The sequence below is a fragment of the Aspergillus puulaauensis genome, chromosome 7 (assembly GCF_016861865.1).
Source record: "Aspergillus puulaauensis MK2 DNA, chromosome 7, nearly complete sequence".
NCBI lineage: Eukaryota > Fungi > Ascomycota > Eurotiomycetes > Eurotiales > Aspergillaceae > Aspergillus > Aspergillus puulaauensis.
The window spans coordinates 217,672-230,617 of NC_054863.1; the positions used below are offsets into that span (position 1 = coordinate 217,672).

General features: G+C 50.9%; 6 protein-coding genes across 6 annotated transcripts; 2 read left to right on the plus strand and 4 right to left on the minus strand.

Moving 5' to 3' along the window:
* Positions 1–158: 158 nt before the first annotated feature.
* APUU_70099A (uncharacterized protein) lies at positions 159–1,323 on the minus strand (the record flags this gene model as incomplete). Its single annotated transcript, XM_041694934.1, has 4 exons — positions 159–559; positions 610–1,072; positions 1,123–1,187; positions 1,239–1,323. 4 exons carry the CDS (start codon positions 1,321–1,323, stop codon positions 159–161), a joined length of 1,014 nt encoding a protein of 337 aa, XP_041560715.1.
* Positions 1,324–1,549: 226 nt separating this feature from the next.
* On the plus strand, positions 1,550–3,787 carry APUU_70100S (Hsp70 family protein; the record flags this gene model as incomplete). Its single annotated transcript, XM_041694936.1, has 10 exons — positions 1,550–1,602; positions 1,662–1,732; positions 1,783–2,231; positions 2,285–2,329; positions 2,377–2,443; positions 2,490–2,896; positions 2,947–3,044; positions 3,096–3,113; positions 3,164–3,540; positions 3,591–3,787. The coding sequence occupies 10 exons, from the start codon at positions 1,550–1,552 to the stop codon at positions 3,785–3,787; spliced, it is 1,782 nt and encodes a 593-aa protein (XP_041560716.1).
* Positions 3,788–4,052: 265 nt separating this feature from the next.
* Positions 4,053–6,366, minus strand: APUU_70101A (uncharacterized protein; the record flags this gene model as incomplete). The annotated part of the gene is made up of 6 exons (XM_041694937.1): positions 4,053–4,209; positions 4,259–4,394; positions 4,445–4,585; positions 4,630–4,711; positions 4,757–5,513; positions 5,561–6,366. The coding sequence occupies 6 exons, from the start codon at positions 6,364–6,366 to the stop codon at positions 4,053–4,055; spliced, it is 2,079 nt and encodes a 692-aa protein (XP_041560717.1).
* A 273-nt stretch (positions 6,367–6,639) lies between these two features.
* APUU_70102S (uncharacterized protein) lies at positions 6,640–8,485 on the plus strand (the record flags this gene model as incomplete). Its single annotated transcript, XM_041694938.1, has 3 exons — positions 6,640–7,006; positions 7,054–7,897; positions 7,987–8,485. 3 exons carry the CDS (start codon positions 6,640–6,642, stop codon positions 8,483–8,485), a joined length of 1,710 nt encoding a protein of 569 aa, XP_041560718.1.
* Positions 8,486–8,609: 124 nt separating this feature from the next.
* On the minus strand, positions 8,610–9,517 carry APUU_70103A (enoyl-CoA hydratase/isomerase family protein; the record flags this gene model as incomplete). The annotated part of the gene is made up of 4 exons (XM_041694939.1): positions 8,610–8,721; positions 8,772–9,124; positions 9,184–9,243; positions 9,308–9,517. 4 exons carry the CDS (start codon positions 9,515–9,517, stop codon positions 8,610–8,612), a joined length of 735 nt encoding a protein of 244 aa, XP_041560719.1.
* A 284-nt stretch (positions 9,518–9,801) lies between these two features.
* APUU_70104A (uncharacterized protein) lies at positions 9,802–12,002 on the minus strand (the record flags this gene model as incomplete). The annotated part of the gene is made up of 4 exons (XM_041694940.1): positions 9,802–10,878; positions 10,926–11,757; positions 11,809–11,876; positions 11,928–12,002. 4 exons carry the CDS (start codon positions 12,000–12,002, stop codon positions 9,802–9,804), a joined length of 2,052 nt encoding a protein of 683 aa, XP_041560720.1.
* Positions 12,003–12,946: the final 944 nt, after the last annotated feature.

The following is a 12,946-nucleotide window of genomic DNA, read 5'->3' on the forward strand; positions in this document are numbered from 1 at the left end:
TGGTTACTCCGTAAAGTCAATATCTGGAGAGCAGCACAACCAACGTTTTATGAATTAAAGCATGATCTGACAGACTTAGACATTATTGCTAAACTATATTTGGATGTAACTTAGGACATCCAACTAGGTGGGACGACTCCCACAACCCTAAACAAAAGCTAATCTGTGGTCCACACCAGTTCCCGGTCTATGACCACACAGGTGGCGCCATCATACTTGACAAGAGCCGGCCAGAGGGAAAGCATCACAGTGCCTCCATCGTTCCCATCTCCCCCGAAGCTCGTCATAGACTCAGCGGAGAAATCTGCCCCAGGGGGACTGCGAAAGAAGGTAAAGCTATCCGGCTGCCGCGCAAGGGCGTTCTTCAAGGAGAGGCAGTCCTCCAGGAACATTCGCAACTGTTGTTTCCGAGACGTAGATACTGTTGGCGCTAATGCGCGGAATAACTCCTCGATATGGTCAATGATGAATGCCAGAGTCCCATTCTGTTGCTCCGTTGTCAGCTTCTCGATAGCGGTTCCTGTTGCCATTTTCCAGTTCTGAAATGCCGTCTCTGTGCCTGTAATCCATTAGCACTGCTGTAGATCCAACTAGTCAGGTTGCACGTACTTGTCTGCTTAACGCTATTTTCGATCTCCGCAATCCACCCGCCGAATGGGTCCTCACTCATCCCGCAGTGAGACGGGGAGAAAATCAGACGGTCTACGATTTGGACGATATGGGCATGGATCCAGGCACGGCGCTGCGGGTAGGTACGAGGAAACTCCATCCTCTCTGTAATATATGCCGGCCAGTCACTATTTCTGAAGTTTGACTTGATCCAGGAGTCCAGCTCAAAGACGAGACGCCGCATTCGCTCCTGGACATCATCGTCTGTGAGACTGGTCGGGCCTGATTGCAGCGTATGCAGCCGGGCATACAGCGTATTCAAGTTTTGACGGTGCTCCTTGTCTTTCCGTGAAGCCTCATTACGAGCCTCGAGCAGCAATTGCTCTTGACGTCTGGACTTTTCTGCAGCAGCCATGTTTTCGTTCTGCAGGTTTGCAACTTGTTGTCTGAGGGTACGGTTTTGCTTTGTTGGTGTTAGTGGTTGCAGTTAATTTGAATACCAGGATCACATACTTCATAAAGAGAGGCTGAAAAGTTCTCCTGGACTTGCAGATCGCGTTTCACTCTCCGGTAGTTGTCTTGGAGATCAATGTCAGTGCGTACAGCAAGGGTCAAGAGTCAGAACTCACCCTCCCAGTAGTTTCGCTGTCGAACCTGCTGCATAAGGACAGGAGACGCCCAAGGCCACGGCCAAACATTCCACAAAATGCCCATTGTCAGTTCGTTTTGCTCAGAAAGCCAGGGATATGGAGAGGAATATATGTTATAGCTCTGGGTTGGGAAAGTCTGGGAGGGTGGTCCGATATGGACAGGACAGTCGCAACTTTAAACATAACGTCACGACAGAGACTGACCCAACGCTATTTAAATGTAAATCATCTTCTCGGTTAAGTCATGAAAATGCTATACTCTCACTCACACCGGCTCGATTATCGTCACCATGGAAGGTCCATCGATTGTCATCGGTATTGATTTCGGAACCACTTATAGTGGGTGAGTGGACATTTAGAGTGGAGTACTTGATATAAGGCTAACAGGAACCCGTATACTAGTATTGCGTATTGCGTCGGAGGATCAATTGATGATATCCAAGTAATATCCAAGTGGCCAGGCGGAGGCAACAGTGAGTGGACAGAGTTGCGTTTCCCTTCAGCCAGATTAACACCCAGGCAGGAATATCCGTGAAGGTGCCCTCGGACATATCATACAAAGGAGGAAAACCGTTGCAATGGGGATACCAACTTGGGCCCTTTGCGGAGGCCTGTCGCGGTATCAAGCTTCTACTCGAGGAGGACCAGGAGGTCAAGTACACTCCATCGATAGAGTCCAAGGCAATGCTGAAGAAGCACAAAGTCAATCCCCAGCAAGCAGTGACGGACTATTTAAAACAGGTGATCAAGCACGCGAAACGAGTCCTCCAGCGCCAGCTTGGGGTGGACGCAGCTCAGATGAACTTGCACTTTGTCGTCACTGTACCTGCAATGTGGTCACTCAAAGCCAAATACATGACACTAGAAGCTTCCGTTGGGGCTGGGGCTGATGGGAGGAATATTTCCGTGGTTACAGAGCCAGAGGCAGCTGCTCTTCATGCTCTGCGTGCAGTTCAGCCAAATACTCTTGCTGTATGTCATCCGGAATCGTATACTATATCTGGTGCTGCCTGCTGACCGAATAGAAAAACGACATCTTTATCGTTTGTGACGCCGGTGGAGGTACTGTGGTAAGCTCCGTCAATACTCCGGGCTAGGGCCAGCGCTGACGGTGTAGGACCTGATATCATACCAAATCAAGAAGCTCGAACCCTTATGCCTCGCCGAGGTGACCGAAGGAACAGGTAGGCAAAGATATAAACTCCCAGTGCCATCACTGATATGGTCTAGGCGATGTCTGTGGGTCTGTTCTTCTCGATGGCAGATTCGACGCGCTGCTGCGAGAGAGAATGGGAGAGAAGGCATACACGGCCCTATCTCGCAAGTCAGAGGAAACTGCCATGACCTTTTGGCAAGAGAGGGTTAAGCCAAACTTCATGGGCGACCACGACGAGGATTTCTCCCAGGTTGAGCATTTCATCCCAGTAGCAGGAGCTGCCGATGACTTTGAGGCACTAATTGAGGACGGCTTTTTCTTGCTCACCAAGTATGTTACTGCCTGCCTCACTTACCAGAGCCAGGCCCTAATGAATTACAGCGACGACATCAAAGATATCTTTGATCCAGTCATTGAGGATATCGAGAAGCTGGTTGATCAGCAAATGTCGGCGGTTAGAGGAAAGGGCCTCTCCGCAAAGGTGAATAATAACCCACAGCCCCTGATATATCTCGCTGATACCTCGAACAGGCAATCATTTTGGTCGGCGGCTTTGGCGGATCAGAATATCTCTTCCAAAGACTGGACAAGATGAATCCAGGCGTGACCATACTCCAGCCTCCGAATGGGTAAGTTGAGACAAGATCCGAAATGCACAGGCTGAATTAACCTATTCATAGATTGATAGCAGTCGCCAGGTACGAAGCATGCCGACTTGAAGGGTCGGGATTACACTAACGTAAAGCAGTGGTGCTGTCCAGAGCGAACTCGGACGGAACCAGATCGAAAGTCGCATTGCGCGCCGCCATTACGGAACTGAGATGAGTATCCCATACGATCGGGCGATCCATAGTGCAGAGGATCCTCGCAAATTCTGGGACTCGCTTGAGGAAACATACAAGGTGGGTGAGCAGATGAGATGGTTCATCACCAAGGTAAGTGAATTAGGGCTCCCACTTGCTATACATAATCGCCAACTCAACCAGTCATCGGAGCTCTCAGAGAACCGTCCCATTAAGATGCGGTTCTCCAAAAGCGTGAGAGTCAAAAATCCTGAGCATTTGATATTCCGGTCTCCCCTTTTATTCTGCAATAACGACAATGCACCAGACGTCTTGAACACCGGTAAGCCTATATCTGTCTTGACAGGCCTAGTACGCCACTTACAACTATAGGAGTTCTGCGCTTGTGTGAAGTGGAGGCGGATCTACGCCAGATTCCCCAGACGCTCTTTGAGCGGAAGAAGAATTCACAGGGCGTGGAATACTTCTATGTCCCTTTTACATTAGCCGTAACCCCGACCTCTGCGTCTTTAATCTTTGAGTTGGAGTTCAACGGTGTGTCCTACGGAAGCGTGCAATCCAAATACTAGTACTGTCCTCAGCAAGTGGCAGCCTGTGGTGTATTTCAATTGTCTTGACTCAAACAATGTTTAGCAGCTTTGGAGCGAAAATGTCATGTTAATCCAGAATGTGAAGTTGGCTTAAACCGCGATCATAACGGTAATGGCAATGGCCATGATAACAGAATGTCGCCTAGACAAGCCCTAAACGCCATTGCATCTCAGTTTCGGGCGTCATACAAGTAAATACTCCGGAAGAGCTCAGACTGAATAGTCCTCAAGCCTCTCAACCAAGTTAGAGCTTCGACGTTATACTCTTCAAGTCATCTCCACCCTTGACAATCTCATCTTCCCAGTAATTCGGATTCACAGTGAGCTTGTTCAGCGGATTCAGTCTATGCGCCCTGTTGAATAGATCTTCGTATACCCGCCCATCATATCGTCCAAGAGCACTAACTAGTTAGTACATATATCAATTTCCATTGCAAGGTGGAGACATACCTATCCAGGAGGTAATCCGGAATACTCCACGAATCGACCAGTCGAACTGCGTGACGTCGGATACGCGTCATTATTTCATTGACTTTATTTGGTATCTCGTCTAGTTGAGATCTTGACGCGGCGTTGCAGGTGAAAACTATAGACGAGATGTCAGGAGCAGTCTGAGTATCAGGAGGCTGGACGTACACTCATATCGGTCTGCCTCGAGGGTGCATAGAGCGAAGAGCCGGTATAGATCCCACAGAACTACCAGTGACGAGTTTGACAAGTCCTTGCTTGTGCTGAGGGCCTCGTAGAATTGCGTGACGAGGATTGATTGGGATTGTGCTGGGTGCTATTAGCAGTGGTTGAGCTTAGTGCAAAGGGCCTACCTTTGCTCAGCTTGTGGAATTGGGTCATGAGTGAAGTCCACGGTCGTTTCTTTATCACGCGTTCTTGGTATACATTGTAGGCCTGGAGAGTCAATATACTGGGCAGCGAGTAGACGGGGATACGTACGAGTGCGGTGGCCCGGTGCTGAAAGCTTCTGGCCAAGTCTTGGTCGTTGCCAAAGATATCATACTTACAATCCCCATTATCGCTGCTCTGAACCAGAGGCAAATATGTTCCAAATTGAACATCGATTTCATCAGTCGCAGCACTCTGAGAACCAACAGCAGCCGCCATCTTCTTGATCATATACGCCGCCGTCTGCTGCGTAATCATCCAGTTATCCCCTTCGACCGTGGGCTTAGACAAATAGTCATTATTCAACTGGATAAGCCCACTCCCACCCCCAAAGCCATGCCCTCCCAGCGCTCTTCGGCAAGTCTCAATACCGTCTGCAGCAAGCGTCGTACACAGGCTCTTCAGTCCAGAGGACATGCTATGCATGTACGCAAGGCTACTAAAGTCACCAGATTCAATCTGCTTCCTGGTCTTGCTGTATATATTCTGCATGGCCAGCGCCGTATAATGGAGTGCATATGAGGTGGCCAGCAGAGGCAGAATGCGGATTTGCACCGTTGGATAGTCAAGTACTGGGAGCTCAGCACTGTTCGAGCCACCGTCGCGGTCTGAGAATTGGCGTCGGACGGAGGTATACCGGACTGCGACTGTGACTGCACGCGCGAGAACGAGTCTAGCGTGTTGGATAATTTTAGAGCGCATGTATGTCAGTGTACCGTAGACGACAGCGGATTGCTCTGGTTTTGTGTATCGCCCGGTTTCTGGATCGACTTTGGAGTAGCGAGATAGCATTGCGGAATGGGGAATTCTACATATGTCAGATACAGCCAGATACTTTCATGGAGATGCACTCACCTGAAGTTGTTAAACAGCATATACGCGTTATCCATCGTCGCATACCCATACTTTGGTCCAATATCCCCAATCACAATCCCGTCGAATGGCAGATGCGTCTTCGTGTCTCTCACTTGGACCATGAATGGATGAGGGCCGTACGACACATACTCCGTTCCATCTGAACCGTCACTGCCTGTTGGATCAGGAAGCAGAAGCTGTGCAACGACAATGGCATGGTTCGCCGTCCGGCCCAACGTCCCATTCCACCATTTACTCGCCGTCAAAGTCGGACTATGCAGGACGAACTCCTTCGTGCGCGGATCATATCGAGCTTGCAATTCCAGCCCACGGACATTACTCCCATGCCCAAGTTCTGTTTGGGCGTAGGCACCGATAATCCTCCACCCTTCTATCTTAGGGAGCCAGTACGCGCGCTGTTCATCATTTGCCTGTTCCCGGATCGTAGTGATAAACATGCCCATGTGCAGCATGTACGGCGAGACATCGTCGACTAAATACTCAGCCGTTTCATGTTCTTCTTGTGTCCATTTATGCTTATCAGCGAGACGGCGGAGAAGTTTCCCCCGCGCAAGGGCAAGTTTGAATCGATCTGGTCGTGAGATATTCTGCTGGTGCGATTTGTTAAGCAGCGGCTCATTTTGTACTACCTGCAGGACTTTAGATTGCCGAGAAAGAAATCCATCACTGCCCAGTAGGTGGCTTGCAAGCTCGTCAACTGGGACGTTTGACTGCGCTCGTTCGCGAGCCAGGAGCTCAGGGCCGTCCGGCTTGCTGGGGCGAAGGGTATCTGTGAAGTCGGGCATGTCGAGTGATGCAAGCAATGCATTTGATATTCACAATTCTTTCGAGTTTCAATCTCAGTTACCAGCGAGCCAATATATCTTCTCCACCTCGGGTGGTGCGATGCATATCCGAGGGTAGATGTATACAAATGGCCGACTGCCGGCCGGCACTCGGTGAATTTCCAAGAATGGAATCCGATGGAGCAATCGATCGGTAATGATTTTGGAGTCCTGGTATAAATCCATTTACCGAGATCTGACTGCGATAAGTGTCTATTCATCACATTGAGCTGCATGGATTACAAGAGCAAGCACCAGCAGGTCGGCCCTGGTGACCGTACCCTAACTGTCCCACGGCACGACGGCGACAATGTACTTCCAAACCTACCGATATCTGACAGGTTGCTCCGCTTTGCGCATCGACAGCCTCCGCGAGCTGCAATCAGGGATCTTAATGCGGGGGTTGAGAAGACGTATCTACAACTTATTACCGATGCACTCGCTCTTAGACGGGCGTTGAGAGAAAATCTTAGTCCGACGACACAGAAGCAGCTGGACGAAGACCAGGAAGTATTTATTGCCCTGATAGCACCTGGAGGATATGAATATGCAGTCGCCTTCATAGCTATCCTGACACTTGGTGCCGCTGTGGTCCCGATAAGTCAGTTCTCATCCCACATCCATACCTTCTATACTAACAAACCCCAGCAACGGCCCTTCCAGTCCAGGAAGCCAAATCCCTTGTTCTACGAGCACAATGCGTCGCAATTATATCCTCGAACAATGCGACAGCCCTCACCAAGGGCGTCGTCCAAGCAGTCGGAACGAACCTCCCCCACCTCACAATCTCCCAACATCTCCAGCCAACCCCCCTAAACGCGCACTCCATAACAGTGTCATCAAACCCTATACCCAACATGAACTCCGCCGCACTCGTAATATTCACCTCAGGCACAACCGGCCCACCCAAAGGCGCCGTCCAACGACGGAGCTACATCCTCGGCGCAGCCGAAGACGTCGCAGACCAGTACCGTCTTACGGAAGCTGATACAGTCCAGCATCTCCTACCCGTTCACCATGCAACAGGGATCGGGCTGACCTTCCTCCCCTTCCTGCTCTCCGGTGCATGCATCGAGTTCCGCAGCGGGAGCTTCGATCCGGCTTGGACGTGGGAGCGTTGGTCGAAGGGTGGATTAAGCGTATTCTCGGGGGTACCCACAATCTATACCAGAATGATGCGGTACTTTGAATCCCATATCGCAAGGCTACCACCAGCCCAGCAGGAACCGTATATCCAGGGTGCTCGGAAACTACGGGTCTTACTCTGCGGGACGTCTGCGCTGCCTGGACCGGTTCAGCAATTCTGGACGAGGATTCTAGCTGGAAACCCGATTCTCACGCGGTACGGAGGGACGGAGTTCCATGCTGTGCTGAAGGCTGATATTGATGGGTCGTCGCCGTTAAATAGTGTGGGACGGGTGTCGCCGGGGGTTGATCTGAAGTTGGATCAAGAGGGGATGGTTCTTGTTAAGGGGCCGCATCTTTTTGCGAAGTATGTTTCTCCCATAACTTACATATTGAAGCTCATGCCTTGCTAAGGTAATGTATTGGATTGACTGACGGATTGGATGAACCCTGCAGATATCTTAATGACCCCGCCGCAACAGCTGCAGCGCATGACGCAGAAGGATACTTCATAACCGGCGACATTGCGAGACGCGAAGGGCCGAACTATTTCATCCTCGGCAGGGCATCGATCGACATTATAAAGAGCGGCGGGTATAAGCTGTCCGCATTGGACATCGAGCGGGAGATCCTAGGGCTAGACTATATAGGGGAGGTCATGGTGGTTGGTGTTGACGACGAGGAGTATGGACAGCGAGTTGCCGCTGCTGTTACATTGAAGGATGGGAGAACGACATTATCGCTTGAGCAGTTGAGGGCGGATTTGAGAGGGGTGCTTGCTGGGTATAAGATGCCGACTGTGCTGAGGGTGCTGGAGGGGGAGATTCCGAAGAGTGGGACGGGGAAGGTGCAGAAGAAGATTCTGGGTCCGAAGTATTTTCCTCCTGGATGGAGGGGAGAAGGTGGAATTCAATTTTGGGAGAAAAGAGATACGCAGGTTCGGGCGAAGTTGTAGACTTTCCTTATATAGACATTGTAGTTGAAATTCAGACATCTAGTTACACCTCGAGCGCTGTATGGCAGTGCACTACTTCCAAGGCAAATCTGATATTTAAAACACCTATGTATACTTAGGCTGTCTAGATCTTCGCCTTCGCCGGTGCAGATGTGTGTCTTCCATGGACATAGCTAATCCGCTGGAACTTTTCAATGGCCTCACCCCAAAGCTCCGCCCTCAATGCTGCATACACCCTATAAATCTCGTTAGCACTGCACTAAGCAAGCTCGGAAAAGAAACATACCCCATCTTCGCTTTTGGAGCCCACTTCCTGCCCATCTCCAGCGCGGCATCCAGCATCTGCTCCGGCTCCGCAACAGCTTGGACAATGCCATCCTGTAGCGCCTCCTTCCCGGTCCACCGATGCGCCTCAAGTAGCATCTTGGATGCAATATCAGGTCGCAGCTTCAAACGCGGAAGCGACCCGATCCCGTCGAAATGGAGACCTAGGTTGACAGGGGGCATGGAGAGAAAGCCGCGTTTGGCGTTCATAATTCGGTAATCGTGCGCAAGAGCGAATGGACATGCTCCGCCGAAGGTGTGACCTGTTAACAGGGCAATCGTGGGGAATGGGAAGTCCAGGACAGTGTGGACGAGCTGAGAAAACACGCATTAGAGCCATTGGCGACATAGAGGGTGGTGGAGGCACGAAATACCGGGTAGAAGCCATCAGAGTTAGCGAATGGGTTTTTGTCTGATTCATCGAGTTCCAGGCCCTGATACCTGCCAGTCAATATCTAGCAATACCTTTTCCTTGCCGGTATAGGTTCAATCACGTACTGTACACCAGAACTTCGCATCGCTTCCGCGCGTGATAACTGCTCCTTCACTGTCCGGACCAAGTATTTTCTCTACGGTCCGGAATGCACGAATGATCTCCTGGCAGTACCAGGTGTTCAACCGGTTCTCCGGTGGCTTTTGCATGGTGATGACGAACACATTGCCGTGTCGCTCGAGTGAGAGGTTGCGGAACGTTCCTACTTCAGACATAGTGCATATATGGTAGGACTGAGACAATATTAGGTCGTTGTAAAGTGTTATAATTAAAAAGCATCTAGAATAATGCGACCGAGGTCAGTCTGTGTACAGAGCACCCTCCCATGTCGGTTCTCGATGCAAATCGCCGACAGCCGAAATGCGGGGGCTCCATCTGAAGTTATCCGAATGCCGCATCGACCGCGGGGCTGGTACATAATTGCTGGAAACGGTGGCGACGTCATATTCAGCAGTTACGGCGCCCTGAATTCTTTTGTAATTGGTTCTACTACTAGGTGCTAAATCATGATATCGCCGTATATATCGCAGTCGTTGAGCAGCCAGTCTCCGATTCCATCATACTGTAACTGAAAGAGCCCGTCATCTAACGCGTTTTGGCTGTTAAGCTCGGGCAAGTCGCTGACTGGATCAAATAGACCACCAGCTGGCAGGCTGTCCACCATTGCCGTAGCATTCCCACGCGTGCGCGAGGATACTGGGGCCAGGGGTCCCTGGCTCCCCCGGTGCCCTATGGACCCAGTATCTTCTACTCCAGCACTGCCGTTGTGCGTCGTCGAACGCATGAAGACTTCCCAGGCCCAGGTGAGACCAGGCCCAAGTGTATCAAAAAATACCTGATGTTCATCCGGAAGACTGGGTGCCTCAACAACATGGGTATCAGCAGCTGGCAAAGTCTGCTGTTTGTCGGAAATGGTTCTCAAGACTCTGAGGGGTGCCATCGCTGACGGCCACCGTTTGGCGAGCTGTTCAAGGGACGAATCTATTGTCTGCATTCCTGGCGCAGCCTTTGACCACAAGAGTGGAATTCTTCTGCATGATAGCATTCCAATGCCGGTAGCCAGAAGATAAAACGTAAATATCGATCCCAGATACTGGATCTCATCACGAGCAAGAAAGTCTTCAAAGATTGCAACGACGTAGGCGGATGCAAGAATGGCCGCAGCTGACGGGGCATAGTGCGCCGACGGCGACCGACAGAGAATTATCAGGCAAACGAAATATGGAACGTGAAGTTGTCTCGCCTCAAAATTGTAGGGCGAAAGAGGCTTCTCGGCACTGGACACCTCAGAATCGAGATCTACACTGGTAAAAAGTCGCAACGACTGTGGTAGTCCATGAATCCATCGCTGGAGGGACTTGCTAACCGATTGCCTTGTGCGACGCGTCAGGGAGTCCCTCCGGCAGCACTGGGTCAAATGACCAAGGATAGAACAAATTTCCACGTATGAGATGAACAGATCGGGCCTATGGCTCGAATCCCGAAAGTCTTCTATACGTGGTGGCGCTAGTTCACTGTCGCAGAGATTGACTGCGAGTGGTCTGCCCTGTCCAGCAGATATCAAGCAGTCCCTTGCCTGCGGCCTTGTCAGTAAGTCCACCGATAGCAGACAGAGCAACTCACAAATAAGCTCCACCATAGCCGTCGCCGTAAAGCTTTTCCTTCGGTATTTGACGGCTCCTTGTGAAGACCTATCTGATGTGCCAACCCAATGCCTACATATCGCCAAAAGCTGCTTGTATTCGTTGAAACATGTTCTGGGCATTCGGGATTGTACCAATGCAAAACGCACACCGCCGCCACTACAGTCAGCGGGTTCTTCTCCCATCCCGAATAAAAGAGCGCCTTTGCTCGGCGATAGAATTCGTGTGATGATGCGTACGATGCCACCGCTGGAGCTGAGGTTACTCGGCTGGCGGCGAGAAAAACAGCCTGAAGGAGCAAAATCGACGGCGTATTGTTGTCGATATCCTGCAGCCAGCTGCGCTCCACGATCGGCATCCATGGTGCGCAGCGCTTCATGAATGTATCGATAAGGCTCTCTCGCACAGCCCGCGGCGGTATATCAAAGGCGCGTTGAAGGCGCAGCAATTGCACATCATCCTCTGATAGTGTCTCCGCGGGTGAAATCGGCAGTGCCCCCTCGTCATTAGTTATCGAATCCGTGTCGCGAAAGTAATCATTCCGTTCCATAAAGCCACCAGTTGCGGTTATTGATGTGTATGGATTCCATATTCCGTCCACGTTGCTTCGTGCCGGCCTGGCATCGTAATCTTTCAATGCTGTTTCTGAAGCAAGCGACCAAGTTGTAGTTGGAGGAGTGATCTCTTGCGCCGCGCTCAAGAGGATCGAACTGGCTTCTGGAGACACTTGTGCATCGGGAGGTGTTAATTGCTTTCTCCCTTCCCGTCTCGCATATCCAGGTTGTCGCCCTCTGCGTTTTGGTGCGCGCTGGCTACAATCGTTAATGGTTGATCCTAGAATTTCGCCTCTCTCCTGCACTCACAAGCACGGCCATTGGTGTCGGAGACAGTTCCGACATTTATTATCATTTTCCCCAAAAATACACCGTACCTATCGAGGTCAGTGCCATTCGGATATAGTGTAAGTTCTGTGGGTACCGACCTTCTTCTTATTGCATGCCACGCAGGCGGTTGAGGCCCGCAGCCGAGGAGGTTCGTAAACGCCGGCCATTACCATTCGGCGACCGGTGGTTGATATATTCCCCTATGAAATATCAATTTACCAGATGTTATCCGCAATCCCCAGGACGGTTGGAAATAATGTCTCGGCGAAAAACCTGCGAAAGTTGGATAGCCGAAGGACTCAGCTTCCCCGCACCGGAACCAGCAAGAAGGAACCCATGGATCCATTGAGGCTTATGTATCAACATCAGGTCTAGGTTTTGCTCCTGGGACTGGTCAGTATCCTGAAATTGCTGGATCTGTAGTATTGCAGTGGTGGCTTCATTATCTCATAGAATCCGAAATTACAGGAACGTGGGGTGATGTAGGAAATATATATCACGATGAGTTCCGACTTGGAAGTGTTAAGTTCGACATGTCATCATCGTCTCTTCAGAGAACTCTCGGAAGCAGATCGGTATACGATATTTCGAGATATCTACCTACCAAGAAGAAGTTGCAAAACAAGAGTAAGAGTCTGTTCGGCGTGATTTGGGAGTAAGGTCACGTGCATCGCACCTGCCGTTTGTGGAAGCCCACAACATCGCCAGCCTGAAAGAAGATCAACTCCTGCACCGTCGTTGGGCAGCCATTCCATCCCATGCCAGTCCATTTTGCCACTCTTTTGCCCAGATCCATCATCTGGTTTGGAGATCAGTTGCGACGGAGCGTCCACAGCCCCACTCCTCCGTATCTCTAGCCACCTCCACTCCAGAGCCGCTTGCTCCGAGCTTGACACCCCGTCTTATCGGGCAATCAGCTTGCCATCAGCCACGCACTGACACAGCCACAATGCTTGCGAAGGGAAGACTTGGTGCTCGAGGGCTTCCCACGGGGCCTATTACGAGCGGCCGGTGAACGCCTTTTGACCTGCCACCTCGCCTTCAATACGAAGAAACATCTGTTCGCTCTTATTGGCTGCCGCGCCGCGGGATCATGTCGAAATGAGTTTGGCTCACA